The sequence below is a fragment of the Pipistrellus kuhlii genome, unplaced genomic scaffold, assembly GCF_014108245.1.
Source record: "Pipistrellus kuhlii isolate mPipKuh1 unplaced genomic scaffold, mPipKuh1.p scaffold_m20_p_25, whole genome shotgun sequence".
Taxonomy (NCBI): domain Eukaryota; kingdom Metazoa; phylum Chordata; class Mammalia; order Chiroptera; family Vespertilionidae; genus Pipistrellus; species Pipistrellus kuhlii.
This window is the reverse complement of record NW_023425524.1, coordinates 2343603-2364482: the sequence shown is the minus strand read 5'-3', so window position 1 is coordinate 2364482 and position 20880 is coordinate 2343603. Positions and strand designations below refer to the sequence as shown.

The 20880-nt window shown below is 52.3% G+C and overlaps 1 protein-coding gene across 4 annotated transcripts in view; it reads right to left on the bottom strand.

Annotated features, from left to right (window-relative positions):
* DUSP10 (dual specificity phosphatase 10) overlaps positions 1-20880 on the bottom strand; it is a 94464-nt gene that overhangs the window by 21295 nt on the left and 52289 nt on the right. Inside the window, exons 1-3 of one of the 4 annotated variants that reach the window (XM_045587101.1) lie at positions 13328-13477; positions 11067-11075; positions 10070-10899 (exon numbers count right to left, since the gene is read on the bottom strand). In XM_045587101.1, the coding sequence (XP_045443057.1) occupies positions 10070-10856 (787 nt within the window). In that variant the 5' untranslated portion in view covers positions 10857-10899; positions 11067-11075; positions 13328-13477. Of the gene's footprint in view, positions 1-10069; positions 10900-11066; positions 11076-12923; positions 13046-13320; positions 13485-20880 lie in introns of those variants that run through there. The other 3 variants (XM_036453613.2, XM_036453614.2, XM_045587102.1) reach the window with 3 other exon arrangements.

The following is a 20880-nucleotide window of genomic DNA, read 5'->3' as shown; positions in this document are numbered from 1 at the left end:
TTCTCAGTGGAGTGGGGTGGGCTGCCTCGGCCCCCTCCAGGCAGGAAAGAAGGGGCTCACCCTCAGAGGGAAGACGGGGGAGGTTGGGTGAGAAGAGATCAACCAATGAACTTGTGTACGTATATACACACACACTGAGCGGCCAGATTATGGTGATCTCTGAACGCATAATAATCTGGCCATTCAGTGTGTGTGTGTTTGTACACACACTTTGAGAGGGACATCACAGCAGAAGGAAGTGATATATATATATATATGTGTGTGTGTGTGTGTGTGTGTGTGTGTGTGTGTGTATATATATATATATGAGGCCCGGTGCATGAATTCGTGCATAGGTGGGGTCTGGCCAGCCTGGCCAGGGGGAGGGGACATGGGCAGTTGGTTGGCCTGCCTGCTGGTCAAACTCCTGGTCAAGGGGACAATTTGTATATTAGCCTTTTATTATATAGGATTATTATTATATAGGATATACACTGAGTGGCCTGATTATTATGCATTCAGAGATCATAACAATCTGGCCACTCAGTGTGTGTGTGTGTGTGTGTGTGTGTGTGTGTGTGTATAAATTTACAATATATATATATATAAATGTCATAACCAGTGGACACAGACAATGGGCTGGTGAGGGTGGGGGTGAGCAGGAGCAGGCCTGAAGAGGGTAATGGAGGGGGAGAAGGAGGACCTATGAAATACTTTCAACAATAAAGATTAAAAAAAAGAAGACGTTCACCTAATAAGGGCAGACGCGTGCATTTTACGTAATACGTAAGATTAATTCTAATGAATTCAACCCAGTTCGGCCACTCTATCAGGGAAGACAAGCTAATTATCCGGCAGAGAATTAGCACCTATTTAAAGGGCCTTTTTCCTCAATTTAGCCAAAGGGACTCATGGGAATTGTCTCTCCACCCTGAGACACTTCTGACTGTGTTTGCTTCAGGACCCGATGTCAGCATCATCCTGAAACCCAGGACTTAGAAAAGGGGGGGAAGGGGACGGTGAGGGGCACACATACAAATGACACAGCACCTACCGGGCCACTTCCTTCTGCTGCGATGTCCCTTTCAAAGCGTCTCTGGACAGTGAGTGTCAACAGGACTGACTCATACTTTCAACATGAGCACCATTGGCTCTCACAGCAGCTTCTGCTTTTTCTTTTTCTTTTTTTAATATATATTTTTTTATTAATTTTTTACAGAGAGGAAGAGAGAGGGATAGAGAGTTAGAAACATCGATGAGAGAGAAACATCGGCCAGCTGCCTCTTGCAGACCCCCTACTGGGGATGTGCCCGCCACCAAGGTACATCCCCTTGACCGGAATCGAACCTGGGACCCTTCAGTCCGCAGGCCGACGCTCTTATCCACTGAGCCACACCAGTTCAGGCAGCTTCTGCTTTCAACATGCCGAGAGAGGGCCTCCACACTTCCCACTCTGCCCGGCGAAGGAGAAGCCCAGACTGACAACACGCCCCTCTGGGAGCCCATGAGCAAATGCCTGTGATCAAGGATGGAGACCTTCTCCTGAGACCAGTCACGTCAATAGGCAGTCGGCCCTTGTGTTCTGAAGGGAGAGGCAGGAATAAAAAGTAAAGAAAATCGGGGGGCTGGCGGGGGGTTGGTGGGGGCAGCGGCCGATTCTAAGCAAGGCTACTCCCTCTAAGAGGCTTCTCCCACACGCTCAGAGATGTAGAATTCATCCCGGCCTCATTCACAGGCAATGCGGTGCAGTAAGACGGGACGCCTCCATAGAAGCAGGCGTGGTCCAACGCTCAACCATGACAATACAGGAAGCCAAAGCACAGGCGGCGAAGAGTGAAACTGGGTTTCAGTTTCTAGATGAGACATCCACAGGCGATGCACATATATGGGTAAAGAATGAAGAGGACGTGTGAAAATGAAACCACGGCAGGCAGGGGGATTTGTACACCATCTGGGTTCTTTCTAAAACTTTCTTAATATTTCAGCAACGGGTAGACGATGGAGTCTTTGCTAAGCCTTCCTTTGATAAGGTTTCCTTACACAGAAACAGCACCTAATTTTCCAGGATGACCCTGATTCAGAAAAAGTACGGGGATGCAGTCATCTATCCACCCCTAGAGAAACACCGGGTTTTTCCAAACCTTTAAACAAAACAGCCCACCAAGTATCGAAGAGTTGGATAGAGCGTCGGCCTGCGGACTGAAGGGTCCCAGGTTCAATTCCCACCTACATTGCCCCAGTGGCGATGTCAGTTCATCGCACGGAATTTCATCGCCCACCTCTCTCTCTTGAATATAGTAGCTACTGATACATTACTATGGTAGGTACTTGATATTACAATTATGGTAAATTTTTCGTCAAGGTTAGCTGTTGAAGGTCTAGCATTGTTCCCTGCACTGGTACACTTGTTATCTGATTTAATCCTCAGTTGGATCCCAAGAGAAAAGTGCCACTACCCTCCCATTTCATGGATAAGAAAACTGAGGCCCAGCAAGTTTCCTCTGATGGTAGAGTCAGAATTCCAGCTCGGCAGTCTGACTCTGGGGCCTGTGCCTCTCACCTCCGTCCTATACTCCCTCTGCTAGAAAAAGAGGGAAATTCTTGCCGAACCCGGTTTGGCTGGGTGCATTGGCATTGGCCTGCAGACTGAAGGGTCCCAGGTTCAATTCCGGTCAAGAGCATGTACCTTGGGTGCTGGCACATCCCCTATAGGGGGTGTGCAAGAAGGCAGCTGGTTGATGATTCTCTCATTGATGTTTCTAACTCTCTATCCCTCCCTCTTCAAAACAAAATCAATAAAATATATATATATATTTTTTTTTAAAGAGAGAGAGAAATGCTTAATAGGAAGGCTGTGTGCAAACGCCAAGCAGCAGCTGCCTCGCTGAGAAGCCCCTCGCCTCATGAGCTCCCCGCCAAGGGAAACGGAGAGAAAACACAGAGTGACCTGGTCACCACGTGGCCCCACGGGAATGGCTTGTTCAATAGCCACTTGGACAGGAGCCAGAGGACTGTACGCCCACTGGGAGTTTCAGAAAACGACTGGACTGGGAGTTGGGAAACACAGCTCCTACGCTGGCTGAGCTACCAGCTTCCTCTATGCCCTCGGGCGAGGCATCCGTTTCCCTGTCTATAAAATAGCCCGGCCAGTGTGGCTCGGTGGTTGAGCACGGACCCATGAACCAAGAGGTCACTGGTTGGATTCCCAGTCAGGGCACATGCCTTGGTTGCGGACTTGATGCCCAGGAGGGGGCGTGCAGGAGGCAGCTGGTCAATATTTCTCATCCATGTTTCTGTCTCTCTCTCCCTCTCCCTTTCCCTTCTTCTCTCTCTAAAACTCAATAAAACATATTTTAAAAAAAAATTTATTTGCATGCTGCCCATTAGATGCTGTTATCCGTAGATGATAATACACACACACACACACACACACACACACACGCACACAGGAATCTATCAACTTGACAAGACCTATGTTAGCACTAAGGACCAAGACTCTTAACATGAATGAGCCATGTGACTTTGAACTTCCCTAGGCCCCATGTCCGTAGCAGCATAACGAGAAGACTGGACGAGACCAGAGACTCTGACTGTGCCGGGCTCAGAACCACCTGGGAGCTTCAGCTCACCTGATGCACAGGTGTGGCCCCCAGACCCATTTAATCAGAATCTCGAGGTGGCCACTGAGCATCAAAGGGTCAAGTTGTCCCAGTTGATGCCAATGAGCAGCCAGTGAAAACCAGTGGTCGGCAAACTCATTGGTCCACAGAGCCAAATACCAACACTACAGCAGCTGAAATTTCTTTGGAGAGCCAACTTTTTTAAACTTAAACTTTTTTTTTTAATATATTTTATTGATTTTTCACAGAGAAGAAGAGAGAGATAGAGAGTTAGAAACATCGATGAAAGAGTCACCGATCAGCTGCCTCTTGCACACCCCCTCCTGGGGATGTGCTCGCAACCAATGTACATGCCCTTGCCCGGAATCGAACCCGGGACCTTTCAGTCTGCAGGCCGACGCTCTATCCACTGAGCCAAACCGGTCCCGGCTTAAACTTCTTCTAATGCCACTTCTTCAACATAGACTCGCCCAGGCCGTGGAATTTTGTGGAAGAGCCACCCTCAAGGGGCCAAAGAGCCGCATGTGGCTCGAGAGCCGCGGTTTGCCGACCACGGGGCTAGGGGGCCTCTAAGCTTCCTTCTTCCCCAAACGGGGCTTCTTGAGTTCGAAAAGATGAAATCAGAACGTCTACCCTCATCTGCCCACTTGAGATAAACTGCCGGTGCTCTGCGGACTGGAGCATGTTTAGGCCCAGACCTCTGCCCAGCAGCGCTGAGAGGGGGACTCTGGCTGCTCATGACCGTGACCCTTGGAAGCAGGGGGTCCTGGGGGCCTGTGAGCCACAGACTGTGGCCCAAGGCACTTCTACTCCCGACCCTGCTTTTGCGAATCTACGATCATTCGCGGCCACTGCCAGGAGAGGCCTCTCCCCGACAAGCCAGAGGGCTCACTGGTGGGAACTGGTGCGGCCACGTGGTCCACACTTAGCATGCTCCCACCGTGCTGTCCCGAGAGCAATGGCCACACTGGCCCAAAGCCACACCCTCCATGTCCTGTGAGAAGTTTGGAAAAGGATGGGAGAGGGGCGCTGGGAGCAGGGCCCAGGGCCTCAGCTCTGGAGAGCTCTGTGCCAGGTCTCAGTTTGTCCTGGGATGTTGAGATGACCCCCATTTTACAATGGGGACAAAACTGGGGGGTCTGAGGGGCCACCTGAGCTGCCCAAGGACACCTCTGGTCAAGGGTGGAATAGCCTAGAAGCGGAGCCTGGTGTCAGGGAGCTAAACTCCTCTCCACTGTGCACCAGCATATGAGGAGCAGCCGGAGTGAGGGCAGCGAACGAACGGGGAGACCGGGGGAGAGGGAGGGAGAGGCAGAGAGAGAACTCACCTCTCTCTTCACTGACGTTGTAATTAAGAAGGAGGGCAGTGTGTCCAGGAGCTCAGAGAGGACAGAGGTAACCGCGGACCAGCTCAGGGGGCAGGTTTAGGAGAGGACCAGGCCTGTCCATGACTTCACCGGCGATCTCCTTCCCATCCCAAAGCTTCCAGAACTTTCCACAGGGAGAGCGCTGCCCCTCCTCCCACCTCCCCTTTTATAGTCAGACTACAATCCTGACTCCAAAAATAAACCGGCCTTAAGGGGGTGGGGGGTGGGGGTGAGGGGGCAGAAAAAGCAAAGCTTAAGAGTTTTCTGCTTTCACTACTGAGTTATGGGGCGTTACGCGCACAGATGTCTCATCGCATTCTTACAAATCCCCCTCCACATGCATAATTCCAGGGTAGGCCGGAACTACTCTGGCCTCTTGACCCAACATGTTTTTGTAATTGCTTGGCACTCCAACTGTAGGCTACTTAAATTAGGAGCCAGTCACCAGGTTATTTTTAGCCGACAGCCATACACACACACACACACACACACACACACACACACACGCTGCTGTACCTAGCCTGTTAGCTGTACTCCTTCAGAAAAGGAGCCAAAACTGCCTATTTTACTGGCACCATCATTCCTGTTCAACCAACAGCACTGATACTAAGCGGCATGTTTGAGTCGTTACCATGAGGAACTACTTAAACACTCTGCAGGCTTTAGTTCCTTGTGTGCCTAACTACCACTATGAAATAGCTACTGGGCCCAGCAAGGGCGGGACAGGGGAGAGGTAAGGGGGTGAACATCGGAGGCAAAGGCAGGGTGAGGGGAGGAGAGCAAGACCAGAACTCAGACCAGATCCCAGGTCCGGCCTGAATTTCCCCTCCGCTGCAAGCGCTCATGTTAGCCACGTTCAGGTGTTAATCAGAGGTCCCGAATGACGACGGTGCGTTTGTGAATCGAGAAATGTCCTCATAACATCCCCAAGAGACAAGAGGAAATCGTGTATTCCCCCCACAAAACACAGCAGAGAGAGAAGGAAAAGGCTCCCAGGGTTTCTGACTTCTGAGCACAGCCTCCAGATCTTTCTGTCCCACTCACATTGCCCTCAGGTTTACCTCAGAATCCTTGCTGACTACGGCGAACGTGAAATCCATGTTGCTCATTAGGAGGGAGGGCGGGAAGGTTTACAGTGTGAGGGTCTAACCCCCTAGGACAGTGGTCGGCAAACTCATCAGTCCACAGAGCCAAACATCAACAGCTAAACGATTGACATTTCTTTGGAGAGCCAAATGTTTTAAACTTTAAACTTCTTCTAACGCCACTTCTTCAACATAGACTCGCCCAGGCCGTGGCATTTTGTGGAAGAGCCACACTCGAGGGGCCAAAGAGCCGCCTGTGGCTCGGGAGCCGCACTTTGCCAACCACAGCCCCGTGTTATCCAAATCTTCTCTAGGGAACAGGCTCCTGAGGTAACTCCCTGTCCTCCCCCTGCTCCCCAATAAACGCCTCTGAGTCAGGCTTTGTTTTGTGACAGCGCAGAGCAAGTGCAGGCATGGACCTTGACATAGCTGAGCAGAGCGGGAAGCCCTGGACCCCTGTTACCACCTGGAGCCCTCCCTCCAGCCCCCCCAAAGGAGGAGGGCTGCTTCTCCATAACCCTGACCACCTGGCAGTCACAGCAGAAGTTACGAGTTCGCGAAAATTCTCCAAAAACGGTCCCATGACGCTGCAATATTGAGTAAAAATGTTGTCCATGCTCGACTATAAAATATCCCAGCCTTCTTAATTTTTAAACATCAGCTTTAAACATAAAACGTGTTTAGATACGTTAAAATACTGTCTGCTCCATAAATGTTTTCAATTAAAAAAAAAGGAAGAGAAGGCAAATAGGGAAGATAGTACTAATTGAAATCTGGTGACAGGCATATGGCGCTCGATCCACACTTTCCTACTTTTCTCTACATTTGAAATTTCTTGTAGTAAACATTTTAAAGGCCGTTTTTAAGGAGGTGGGGATGCCTCTTGAGGTCCATGACAAATTATTTCCCTGAACCCAACCTCAGGAGCCTGACAAGCATCACAGTGATGATGGTTAGCCCTCATCTCGGGATTGTCTAACCTTCTGATTCCTTAATGCTAGAAATCACATTCGACATCCCGTTTGGGTAAAAACAGATCCTAATTTGTTCCAAGAGTTTGCAAATCCCTCAATCTCTCTCCGTTTCTCGGGGCTGGGCAGAGGCGCGGGTCTGAGGCCGTGTTTTCTGCGGAAGCTGAGGCTCGGCCATGGATTCGGACGCGGGCCACGCTGGGGAGGGGATTTTAAGTGAAGACAGCAACTTGATCTCAGGGGCTCCAGCGCTGATCGCCTGCTTCCCGGCCTGACACAGCATTACTAAAACGGTCCCCGGGCCGGCAGCACCAAACATGGAGAACGTGGCATTGAGCAGGGGACAGGGCAGTTGGCCAGGGAGGGTAGCAACCAGTGTTTACAAACACACACCCGGGCAGCAGGTGGGCCGGCCATAAATTACCCGGGAGGCCGTTACTGAAATCTCTGAAAATACATTCAGGAGGCCTCAGAAATGTCTACTCTTGGAGAGTCTCCCTCCCACCCATCACCATCGCTTCCCTGCAAAAACTCAACTCATTCCCAAAATGGTACCACGGCCGCGCTTGCTAAAATAAAACCTCCCATCAGCCAGGGGCTGGAATCAGGAAAAAGAACCCTCAGCAGGGAGGGAGGCCAGGCCAGCATGGTCTGCTGGACCCACACAAGAGCCTGGTCCGAGGAGGAGCTGGCCATGCCTTCTGAGGGATGCCCACCCCATCCCCTCACTCCATGGTGCGCTGGCATCATCAGCCTTTGGTTTGCCCAGGTGAGAGGGCAGCGAGGGGCATCCTGGCGAATTGCTCTCCCTTCTTTCCCATCTTGGTCCACATTGTAGGCCATTCCCCCACAGAGAGACCAAAAGGATAATGACGATGATAATAAATAAGAGTAGATGATGATAGACCCTTCTGCTCCTGAACTACAGATTTTTTTTTTTCAAGCAAATTCCCAGGAAATGGAAGAAAAAGCGCCCCCAAAGCTCCAGATAGTCCAACCTCTACCACCAGCACCTCTTCCAGGTCCACCGCCGCCTCCGCTGTGTCTCACTGACCCGCAAATGAGGAGCCCTCGCGGTGGCCGCCCAGGGCGCCCAGTGGTGAGGTCAGCGGCATGTCCGGCCCCGCCCATGGAGCCACTCTCCCTCCCTGACACGGAGGGACAACCCCGGCGGCCGGAGTCCCAGCGGCACCCACAGGAGCGGAGGAGGAACCCCACTTCCATCGGCAGCACCCAGGAGACTCCTTTCTCAGCGATTGACAAGACACCCCCATACACACGGCCAGAAAAGAAGGGAGGGGATCTACAACGCCTCCAGCCAACCTCAAGTTCAAGTCCGGGGTCCGCTGATGCCTATCCTCGGAGTCTGCAGACACACAAGGCCTGCTTTTTCTCAACATCGACTCTGCATGAGCAGAGAGACAACCATTAAGTCCATTGACTCCACACTCTGTCTGCTCCCCAAGACAAACGATCACCAATGGAAGAAATGTGTAGGTTGTAGTTTCTCATCAAAAAAAAAAAAAGTTAAGCCAAGCCAAGATCATGGTCAGAAAGCACTAGCTGATCACCTTACTGGGAATCACTCAACGCCAATCAAACAAGAATATAAAGCCACACCATACAGAGGAAATTTGTAAACCCAAGAAAACCCAAGAAGGACAACAACAAAAATGACTAGTTGCTGCCAGAACTCTCTAGATACAACTTCCACGAGGGCATTCTTCCCCTCAGAGCCCACGACAAAGGGTAGCTGTGACTTTGTGGTAGTTGGCTCCAGGGAGGGGGCATCGGAGGAAGGTGGGCAGGCGGGTTATATCAGAGGAACTCAGAACCATATTTCCAAGAATGGGCCTTAGCCAAAGGCAGACTTCATCGCCGGGAAGACCAGAAGGGGAATGGCAGGGCTGCCTTCACAGAGACGCAACGACGACTCACTTGCTCACCTCAACGGCCTGTTGCCATTGAAGCATGTAAGAAGCTCAGAGGGACCCTTTGGTCAACACAGTTCTGGAGGCCAGCGGGCACTATGGCCCAGACTGAGTACCTTGGCTCAGACATAAGAGAAGAAAGAAGATGATCTCTCAGAGCCACCACCACCGGACAGAAGACACTGAAGACCAAGCATGAGGTGCGGTGCCCCCAAAGGATGGTATCTTGGGGGCCAAGAGGCAAGAAGGACAAAGGGGTCCAGGGTGGCCCCATTTGGTTATGCAACACAGGGTAGAAGGAGCTCAGAGAATAGTGGGGAATGAATTCCTCCTGCCAGGGATCAGCACCACGACCTCCGAGATCTTCTGCATGGAACACACTGAGGCGAGTGACCAGCGCCCTATCTTGGGGGGAGCCATGATGCCAACGATCGTAGGGTGCAGCCACAGGGAACAATGGGGTGGGGAGTAGCTCATGGGAATGACTCTGTCCCTTAGAGCCACGGCCGAGGAACAGATGTTTCTGAGGAACTTATACTGTGGGGCCACGTACTAAGGGTCTCTGGCCTCTCTCTAGGTCACTTTATAAACCACCTAAAACCCAAGCTGATGGCAGAGGTGAAAACGAGGCAGACTTTCCCACAAAAAAAGAACGGGTACCTGTGTTTCCACCTCCATCCCACCAACCTGTGTGAAGTCTGAGAGACAGTAACTTTCCAGCCAGTGATTGATTGGCCGAGAGCTACCAGACCAGGCGGGACCTGAGCCACCCTCTGGGGTTATAAAAGCCCCTTTGGGGGAGAAAAACGGGGGGGGGGGGGGGGTGGCCTTGAAGAGTCTCAGAGAGGTGGACACGGCTTGCACGATGCAAATCAGAAGGGGGAAGCAAGACCAGAACCCAAATTTCCTGGCTTCCAGTTCAATGCTACCGGGTTCCTCTCACCATCCCACAACAACTCATTCAGAAAGGGCAGACGAGAGGGACGTCTATTCTGGTCTTTGCGGGTATAGGCAGGGTGGGGAGAGTGCTGGTACCTCTGAGGGGAAACCCCGAGTGACCCCAGGCGAATCAGGGGTACACCGCCGCTGATGCCGGGGACGGGAGCATTCCCTTACCTTTCAACACCAGAGGCTCTTTGCCTTCTCTCTTCAGCGACTCGAGGACGATGTGGAGGGGCTGGGACGGCATCACCCGGCTGGGCTCGTTGGTGTTCTCGTCGTAAACGATGATCTCTTTGGAGAAGATCCTCTTGAAAGAGTCCTTGCCTTCCCTGCAGGAAATCAAGTCCAGCACGGTGATCTTGCCCTGCTGGAGCCTCCGCCGGCTGATCTTGTCGGCGCAGTTGATGTGGACGGCTCCCTGGATGTGGCTCTTGTTGTACTCCAGGAAGGGCCTGCAGTCGATGATGACGGGGCCCTGGCTGGCCAGGTGGCTCTTGCTGCCCTTGGTCATCTTCTTGGCCAGGTCGTTGGGGTAGATGATCTTGATGCTGGCCAGCTGCTTGGGGGTCCCCGCCACGGGGCTGCCCACCACCCCGCCCGCCGGACTCAGAGGGCCTGCGTTCTCATTGTTGTTGACCATCTGGGTGGCCGGGCAGGCGATGGCGGCGTGGGCTGGGGCCTGAGTGTCCTTGTCGTAGGCTGCCACAGTGCAGCAGCTGGCACTGCTGCATCCACAATTGAGGGAGCGGGCAGAGCCGCTGGATGAGGGCATATACGTCAGGTTCGCAGCCTTGAGGGACACGACGGTGGAGGTGGCGGCGATGACGGGAGGGTGGTGGCTGTGGCCGCCCGGGGCGGCGGGGCCAAGGTAGCTAGCGTCTAGACAGAGGTTGAGATCCTGAGGCCGGACGGGCCTGGACAGTGCCACTACTACCCTGTCGTCTAAAGGAGACGGAGGCATGAGGAGGCTGAACGCTGGCGATTCAAGAAGAACTCAAGACAGTCTGTAAAGAAGGGAAGGGGAGGGAGGGAAAGAATCAAGTCACGTGACACAGAAGGCAGCCGGATCCCATCCCTAGGAGAAGCAGCTCGCTGCATCCCTCTGAGCAGTGTGGTCCTGGATCACCTTTTCTCACGCTTCTCCTGAACCTGGAGACTCGTGGGCACGGGGTTCAGAGAGGAAGCCAACCTGAGCACGCCCACCTATCTGGTCCCTGAGCCAGAGGTTCCATGCATTGTCCTGAGGCACACGCTGATCAGCCACCTCTCTCGGACCTACATGGTTGATGCTCACCCTCAGAAAAGGCACAAGCACAGAGATGCAAAACTCTGAGACAGAAAGGAAGGCTCTGAGGAGGTCTCCATCCTAGGCCTTGTCTCCCCGGCAGCCCCATCTAGCGCAATTATCCGAGGAATACCCACTGGGCCACCCAGGCATACTCTCCACGTCACCCCCTGCCCGCTGCCAAGGCAGGGGAATGGCCCCGCACACGGGCAGGGCTCACAGAAACATACAGCCAGCGGCTAAATATACATCGGGGCGGATGGCAACTTTCTGCGCCTCAGAATGAAAGCATCCCCCCTCCCCCAAGTGCGTCTGTCTCTTTAGTGGGGAGCTCTTCTCGCCTTCCATTCCGCTGAGCCCTCTGCAAAGCACTCACAGCCGGATGCACTGAAGCCCGGTGCTGCCTCTGAGCCTGCTCATCAGCCTGCGTTTCCCCTTTGATTGCAAACCGGTGTCCAAAGAGGGAGCCTCTGGCCGAGGAGCCAGGCAGGTCTGGAAACCCCAGCCCTGGGCAGATCCGTCCCTCTGTGCTCCCTGGCTACCCTCCACCCCCACCCTCCCACCCCCTACGCTCGCCTTTAGGGCTTTTAGGGAAAGGACCGCCTGCTTTAACTTCATTTCCCCCAAAGGCACGGACTGTGCATCTTAGGGCTGCTCTGGGCGGGAGGCGGGCGCTGGGCGTTTAATATTTCAGCCCCACACAGAGATCCCCCTCTTCAGGGCGATGGAACCCGTAAAGATGACCTCCTAGCTCGCCTGGCGGCAGGGAAGTGCTGCCCACAGGATCGGCCTGGGAAGGGGGCGCAGTTCCTTACTCCTTGAAGGCACAGGGGCGCCCTCCTCTGCCTTCTCCTCTCCCCCCCACAGCCCTGCTATCAGCCGTGCACACAGCCCAGAGACAGAACCCTGTGCAGGAGTCACTCGTTGAAAGCAACTTCAAGAGCTGTCTGGGGAGATGTCACCATTTCCTGACAGGAGCCCAAGTGTCACCAGCAGAACCCCTCCTCCCCCCACACACACACATATACACACATACACACGCATGCACACGCACACATGGGCACGCAGGCACCCCACCCGCAGGTCCCTGGCCACTCAGGTTCCTCCCCCCCAGCTCTGGATGGGAGCGAGGCACCCAACCCCTTCCCTCCCTCCCCCCCTCCTTCCAGCCCTTCTTCCCTCCCTGGCGTAGTATTTTTATTTTTTATTTTTTTGAAGAGCCAAGTACTATTCCGGAAGCTAGAACTGTTTCCCAGCCGGACCCAGCGGTGCAAGTCTTGGCTATGGTGTCACCTGGCCCGGAGCGTCCAGGGAGAATGCACAGCCCACTTCCCGCTGGGCCCCCACCTCCAGGCGGGGTGCGTGAGCGGCTCTCTCTCTCTCTCACACACACACACACACACACACACACACACACGCACGCACCGAGTGTCTACAGCGCGATCTGCATCCCTGCAGCAGAGGGTCCGGTCGGCCCGGCTTCTGTCTACACACCCGGCCCCGCGAAACCGGCCAGACCGGCCCTGGGAACCTCCTGGAGACCCTGAGCCGCCTGCCTGCGCCCCTCTCCCCTGGGCTGGTCCATAGGCACAGGCTGACATGGGAGAAAAATCAAGAGCTTGGAGGACGCTCCTTCCCCGCTCCTGGGGCACCTAACACCACCCCCAATCCCCCCATCCTTCGCAACACAGCTCAGCGACCAGCTCCCGGTATTTAAAACTGCAGCAAAGCGTCCCGACAAACCTCTTTTATTTTTCCTTCCCATTTCGTCCAAAATCACCCAAACAGACTGCAGAGCGTGAACGCACCGCGCGGCGCGAGCCAACAACCAACAGCCGGCACCCCCAGATTGAGCTCACCTGCCTGCCCCGGCTCCCCGTGAGCATCGCCACACTCACACACACACTCTCACATTCACACACTCTCACATTCACACACACACACACTCACATTCACACACACACACACACATTCACACACTCACACACACATTCACACACACACACACACTCACACACACTCACACACACACGCTCACACGTTCACACACTCACACGCACGCACACCACACACTCACACACACACTCACACTCACGCACTCACACGCACACCGGGGCCGCCGCGGGGACTTCCACTCACTTTCATGAAGGAGCGCAGCCCTCCACCATCTGGCTGGCGCCGCCCGCCTCCGTGTTGGGACTCGCGCGACTCAGCCCCCCATTCACTCGGCTTCATTGATCTCCAGCCACAACAACATAGTTACTTTCTCTTTGGCGAGGACCGTACATGTACGGCTCCTGGGGGGGGAGCGGGGCGGGCCGGGGGCCGACCGACGGCGCGCCGGGCCAATCAGGACCCGGGGAGCGCGGACCGTTACCTCACAGCAGCCCGCGGCCAATGGGCGGCAGGAGGGGGCGTGTCAGGGGCGTGGCCTCCCCGCGCTCCTCCCCCCGCCCGGGCCGCCGCTCCGCCGCTTAGAACGCGGGCGGTGATGTCATTGGCAACCAATCAACGACGTCAGACGGGCCGGCCGGGCCGCGCGGAGCAGCTGCTCTGTATTTACATGTAAACCCGAGCCTTCAGCGGGGCGCGCTTAACCCTTTCGGGGGGGCCCCAGGTGTCAACCGGCTCGGGGTTCACAGCTGGGCTCCACCTGGCTCTGCCCACTGGACGGGATCGCCCTGGGGGGAAGGGTGGGGTCCGCGGGGGACAGACCACCGCGCGGTCTCTCTCTCTGCATCATCCGGTGATACAAGCGCCGGAGTAACTTTCTAAAGGAGAGACATCGGGAGCGATCCCTGTCCCCCAAAAAGGGAAAACGGGGTGCCGGGAGCGGCTCGAGGGGATGCACAGACCCTCACCACCCCAGATTCCGGACGCCGCCGCTGAGCCGCCCGCGCCGGGACCCTCCCCGGGACCCTGGCGAGCGCGCAGCCCCGAGCATCGCCGCGTCTCCGCCCGCGTCCGGGGTTCGGAAGCCACCGGGAGCCGGCGAGGCCCGCCCTGCTCGCCGAGGCCGCAGGGAAGCGTCGGCCGGCCGCCCGCCCGCCCGCAGAGGTCGCTGCCCCTCCGGCTTCCCAAACCGCTGCCCCAGGAGCGCGTGCGGCGGGGACGCAGGGCCCTCTGGGCCCCGGGCACGCCCCCGGGGGCCTCCTCCGCCTCCTGGCCCGGGCTCGATCCCCCCACCACCCTGCGGGTCGGTTGGAGGGCTGCTCGGAGGCAGCGGCCTGGGCTCAGGCAGGAAGCTACAGGGGCGCATCCTGGAGCCCTGGCACCAGTGCCACCCGCCTAGGCCGGGCCCGCCACCACCCCCTCCCTCCCCTAAGCCAGGTCACCCCGCAGGGCCCCTGGCAAGCCCAGGACGGCCGCCCTGAGACTCTGCAGGAGCCTTGGCCGCGGAAAGGAACCTGAACCCGGTGCAAATAACCAGGCTTGCGCCGAAATCTCAGGGAAATGCAGAGAAAGTTGTCTGGCGCTAAGATGCGGAGAGGGACTGCAGAGAGCCTGCATCGCAGAGCCCTGAGGATGCAGGCCCCCCTCCTTGAGCCCATTCCTGCTCAGAGAGCCTGGCAGGGGAAAGAGTGGGTGGGATGCGTCCGTGCCCTGAGCCGGGGAGCCCTTGTGAGCAAGTCAGAGTAGTTTGCTCTGGTTTTCCCCTCTCACCCGATGGAAGGTGTTGGAGACAAGTTTCGGGCTCCAGGCCTGACAAGTCAGCTAAGCGGTAGCGACACATGCATGTTAGTGCTTTAAGCGCAGATCTGCTAGCTCTCAGAGCTCAATGCACTCGTCAGAGAAATCCCCTTGGGGAGCTCCGGGGGGCTATACACACACACACACACACACACACACGCGCGCGCGCGCGCACACACACACACACACACACACGCTAGATTTCAGGCCAGTGTTTCCACTGGAAGTGAATGCATCCAGTTACCTCAAACAGGAAAGGGTTTCTGCAGTCCCCGCTCCACGCACGCACACGCCAGCACACATGCGCGGCGGTGGGTGCGCAGCATTTGGTTCTCACACCTTTGGGGATCAGCAGGCCCTGGCCAGGAAAGTCTGCTCTGGGGACTTCCCATAGAAACCAGAAAAGAACCTTCCAGAGGCACTGGCAACCCTGCATCTCTTTAGAGCTTAAACAGCGAAGGCATCTCTCCCCCCGGATCATTGTTGGGGGGAAATGTTCATTAACTCGTGAACATTTGTGTGCCGATCCATCCAAGACTCACCATTCATTCATTGATCTGTGAAATGGGAATATCCCAACTAAAACAGACAAGCAAACAAAAACGGGGGAAATTCTGGTGCAAATACTCAGGGAGGGGGAAAGGTTGCTGATAAAAGGCAATCAGTAAAAAAAAAAAAAAAAAAAAAAAAGCATTGTTCTTGTTTCAGGAACTGGGGTGTATCTAATTAAGGGTACTTAGGATCCATCTATAATATTGTAATAAAAGGTAATATGCTAATTAGACCAGACAGCCTAACAACCTTCCAAACATCCCTCCAGGTGGCTTTCCAGAGGAAGCAAGAGCTGCCAGGGCCGAGCCCCTTGCACGAATTTTGTGCACCACGCCTCTGGTAAATTATAAATTCATTGCTAACACCCCAGTATCTAGGCCCAAACAAAGTAGGGACTTACAGAATTGCATGAGAGCTCTTATAAGCTTTTCCTGTGAGGCCCAGAGGGGGAAAGGAACTTCAAAAAGAAATGTAACTCATCTGATGAGATGATTGTTTTATTATAGTTTCAAACTAGTGGTGATAATTGACTAGTTGACTAAGAATCTAAGCCTTCCTGGCAAAAAAAAAAAATTGGAAATGAAGGCAACATTTCTCATCATTTATCAAATCTGAAATATGAAATAAGCATGTGATTAACATATGCAAAGATGTACTTATTGTATTATCAGGCATCTCGAAGTATATAGTTTATATCCCAATTATAGAGTGGCAGAAAAGAATCAGATTATATAGATGGATATTTTTCCGTCGCTGTTCTTTTAAGCTTCTTTCATACAAAAAGAGATGATTCTGTTCCTTTTTTTTTAGATAATAAATGTGTAAATGCTATCTGAAGTATTGCTCTTAGATTTAAATTTGTAATACCAACCCAGCCAATGACTATGAACCAAAAATGTGTACAACAAACCAGCAAAGTCTTAATGTTCAACTTTAGTCCCAAAGAAACAGCCATCTTCATTGTGTTTTAGTATTCTAACCATTATACTCAGCCATATCCTTGTTCCTACAAACAAACATCATAAGGAAAATATTGTTTCTTTCAGCGCGAAGTACCATGTTGAACTCAAAAAATGAAGGGAACTTAGGCCAACATCTACACTAATAAAAGAGAAAGATGCAAATTGACCATGCCTTCATGATGCCCACCAGCCAATCAGATGTGAGTATGCAAATTAACCCAACAAAGATTGTGGGTTAATTTGCATATGCAGGCACTGAGTGGCCAGGGCCCGGGCAGGATGCAGGTGTTCTGCACCACCCCAGCAGCTCTGGAACTCTGGGCAGTGTGGGAAGGTGGAAAGGCAGATTTGGCCAGAGCAAAGGTGGTGTTGGCAGCCGGGGGAAGGAAGGCTCATTCTTGCACGAATCTTCATGCATCGGGCCTCTAGCATAAGACATACTAGGGGTAACACAGAACAAACATATTCATTAACCAACTCCCTTTATGTGCACTCAAATGTTTATACGTGTGGGATAACAGCAGAAGCTGGGGACTAGGTGAGAATCAGGTTTGCAAAATAATCCTCAAGGTCAAGGTGGACTCCTGGAAGTACTCGCATTCAGGCAGAGAAAGGCTTAGAGGAAACTTAGAAAAAATACATCTCAGAATAAAGGCGATACTCAGTCAGCAAGAAGTGGGGAGTGGGAAAGTGAAGTGGCACTCAGTTGAGGTCATTGAGGTCATCCTGGTGAAACATCGGTGACACTTTCCAGGCCTGGAGAGGGTTAATCAAAGGACCCCGGGCCCCCTAACGAGGTGGCCAGCCACGGAGGCACTCGGTGGGGTGATGGAAACCAAAGTGGGCCCATCTGCTTCCTCCCTGCCCATGAGTCTGGACACAGGAGGCATCGGTCTTTCCCTTAAAGTTCATGGGCAGGGTGTGGTTGTAACTCAGGAAGAGGCTCTGAGCATCTCAGGCTCCCTAAATGTGGTTTCCGGCCCTAACCGGTTTGGCTCAGTGGATAGAGCATTGGCCTGCGGACTGAAAGGTCCCAGGTTTGATTCTGGTCAAGGGCATGTACCTTGGTTGCGGGCATATCCCCAGTAGGAGTTGTGCAGGAGGCAACTAATCAATATCTCTCTCTCATCAATGTTTCTGACTCTCTATCCCTCTCCCTTCCTCTCTGTAAAAAAAAACAATAAAATATATATTTTTAAAAAATAAATAAAAAATAAATGTGGTTACCAGGTTGGCAGCCCCCGCCACAGGTAACTCCTGAACACCGGGCATGTGGCAGAGATGAGCTGAGATGTGCTCTCATGCTTCAAGTACGGGCTGGATTTTGACGACAAATGAAAACGTGAAGTTATGTAGGTCGCATGTGTTTTTTTGTTTTGTTTTGTTTTGTTTTTCACTTTTTAGAGGGTGGCTATTAGGGCTTGAAATGACTTGTGGAGTTTACATGTTTTTATTGGCAGGGCTGTTGTGGAACCGAGAAGCGCTCCTTTGATTTGAGGTCACGCTGGTGCCAAAGGCAACAGAGCCACTGAGTGTTAGGCCTGGAGGGCACTTGCGAGCTTATCTAGGCCAGTGGTTTCCAAACTGTGTTAGGGATGAGCCGGAGGGAGCAGGACGCTGGGCACATGACTGACGTGGGAGCAGCAGCGAGAGAGCACTGAGACCTCACTCCTACCCCCACCCTTGCATACCTGATATACATATATATATTTCTTGAGACTCCAAAGTAAGATCTCATTTGAAAAAAGGATTCTGGTTGGTTTCTTATTCTATATTGTGTTGGGGTTTTTAAAAGATATTTTTACTGATTTCAGAGAGAAGAAGGGAGAGAGATGGAAACATCAATGATGAGAATCATTCGACAACTGCCTCCTGCACACCCCCTACTTGAGATCGAGCCCACAACCCAGGCATGTGCCCTGACTGGGAATCCAACCCTGACCTCCTGGTTCATAGGTCACCGCTCAACCACTGAGCCACACCAGCAGAGCTATTTTGATTTTAGTCCTAGCCCCTTGAGTTTTTTTTTTACATATGTATCCTTGAACAGTTTCCTCCTAGGTGCATAGCCTGGCTCATCTGATACCTTTGTCGCTATTGATTTGGGCCATCTACGATAGCTACGGTTTAGGGACCTCTAAGGCTGCTAAATTCCATCCTCATCTGAATTCTAAGTGCAGATATTAGTCAAGGCCTGTCTCTGGGGAACCCTATTGTTTACCCATCCCTTAGGCTGTTTGTTTTGACTACATTCCCTTGTTTATAGTTTAACTCCAATTCCCTTGCCCCTGGCGTCCATGGAAACATCAGCATCTTTCTCCCAGGAACCCACTCATCACGAGCCACACCATGCTCGTATCTCTGCATCTGGCCCCTCTTTGATGAGGATCATATGTGCCCCCTTCTAGCTCACTGAATTTCAGTTGTATAAAGGTATCCCCCCTTTTATGACACCCGGGGCACCCATTTCTTTGAGCTCATCTCTCTGACAGATGGCAGGGCCAATGTTTATTATCCAGCATGTGATTGATGCCTGTAAATAGGTGTGTGCGTGTGTGTGTGTGTGTGTGTGTGTGTGTGTGTGTGTTTTCTGAAAGAGGCATTTCATAAAGGACCTGGGCCTAGAAGTCAAGTTCACATTCCCGGCCGTTGGGTGATGTGTTCTGAGAGGAAATGCTGGGCTGGGTGGGGAGTGGCGACCTGAGAAGTCCTATTTTTAGGGTTCTGTAAGGGTGACCCACATCCCCCTGGATGCATCACCCAAGGGGACTGATTTATGTGGTGAATAGAGCCACCACTTTAAAAGTATACTCTTAGACTGCAAGGGCCATGAATGTACAGCTGGGGTCCCTTGCCAAGGGACCATGAACGCCCACTGTGTGCTGAGCACCGAGTCCACAGGATCACCCCTGGCACATAGTAGGTGCTTGCATGCATTCAAGTCAGGTCAGGCCAAGTCAAGTCATTCCATAGGGAGGATAAAACCCCTATGGCAATGGACTACATTTTTAGTCCAAGTGGGAACTTATGGCATCAACTTCCAGCTCACACACACACAAAAATTAGAATTTAAGGGGAATAAACAGGTTGGATCAAAATGTGTCCAAGAGAAGTGCTGGAGCGTGATCTACTCATCTGTCGATGCCCAGGGCCTGCGCCATAGCAGGTGCAGGTGACTGAGAAAGTGTGTCACCTTTCTACATTCACACACAAAGATGGATAATTCACAGGAAATTCTTAGCCACTTTCATGCTAGGACAACTGATGCCACTTGATACACTTCTGTTCTGAACTTCAAATCGGATTAGAGGCCGCCACCAGTGCAAGAAAGTGTTTTTTTCTAGGATATTCTTTGTAGAACAGAAAGGCGGAGTGATTCCGGTTTCCTTTTCAATCCTCATGTCATACCCGGGTTTTCCAGAATACAGACTAGAAAAGTTAGAAACGTCAAGATCATCTCACAGCTAGATGACCTTGAAATTTCTAACTAGGTTCTAGCATATTCTCCCAATGGCAGCTTCCATTTAGCATCTGTGACTGCTTTTTCTAAAGGTCAAATTTCTTTCCCACTTTCCATCCTCCAATCTTCAAAATTATTTGTGGACCAAAGAAGGATGAATCAAAAGAAAGAAGACAGGCAAGAGGGAGACAGAGATGGATGAATTTTTTTTTTAACTTTATAATTTTTTGCGTGTACAATACTTTTTACATTTTAGTGGTAGTAACTTTGTTGAATTTGTTGCAAATGTCTTTTTTTTTTTTTACATATTTTTCTTTTTAATTTTTATTGAATTTATTGAGGTGACATCTACACTAATAAAAGAGTAAGAGGCAAATGGACTGTACCTTTGTGATGCCCACCAGCCAATCAGGAGTGAGTATGCAAATTAACCCACCAAAGATGACATGTTAATTTGCATACACACACCCCACCCCAGCTGCTCTGGGCAGTGTGGGAAGATAGAAAGCCGGCTCTAGGCCCAAGCAAAAGTGGTGCTGGCAGCCAGGGGAAGGAAGGTCCATTTTTGCACGTATCTTTACGCATTGGGCCTCTAGTTGGTTAATAATATTATATAGGCTTCACCTGTACAATTTATAACACATTACCTGTGTATTGTATTGTGTGTTCACTGTTTGAAGTCAAGTCTATTTCCATCACCATTTATAAATCCCCCCTTATACTTCCCTCAACTCCCTTCCCCTCTTGCTTGTATTTTTTACTACAGGCATGGGAAGTATATGGTTAGGTAGAGAGAGGACAAGGAGTGGACAAGGAGAGGAAATGCTGACAATTCTAGACATTTTTTTGGTTTTTACAAGCTAAGTGGACTGGGGTAGCATCTGGCCACAGAAAGGGGTTGAAGAATGCTCTGTAACCAAAAAAATGTGATGGCACCGGAGCTCCCAAGTCCCCTGGGCCCCACTCCTGAGGTGTCTGAGTCACAACTGTCCTCGCAGAGTTGTGCGGAGACCGACAGCAACTGGCTGCTCCTGCA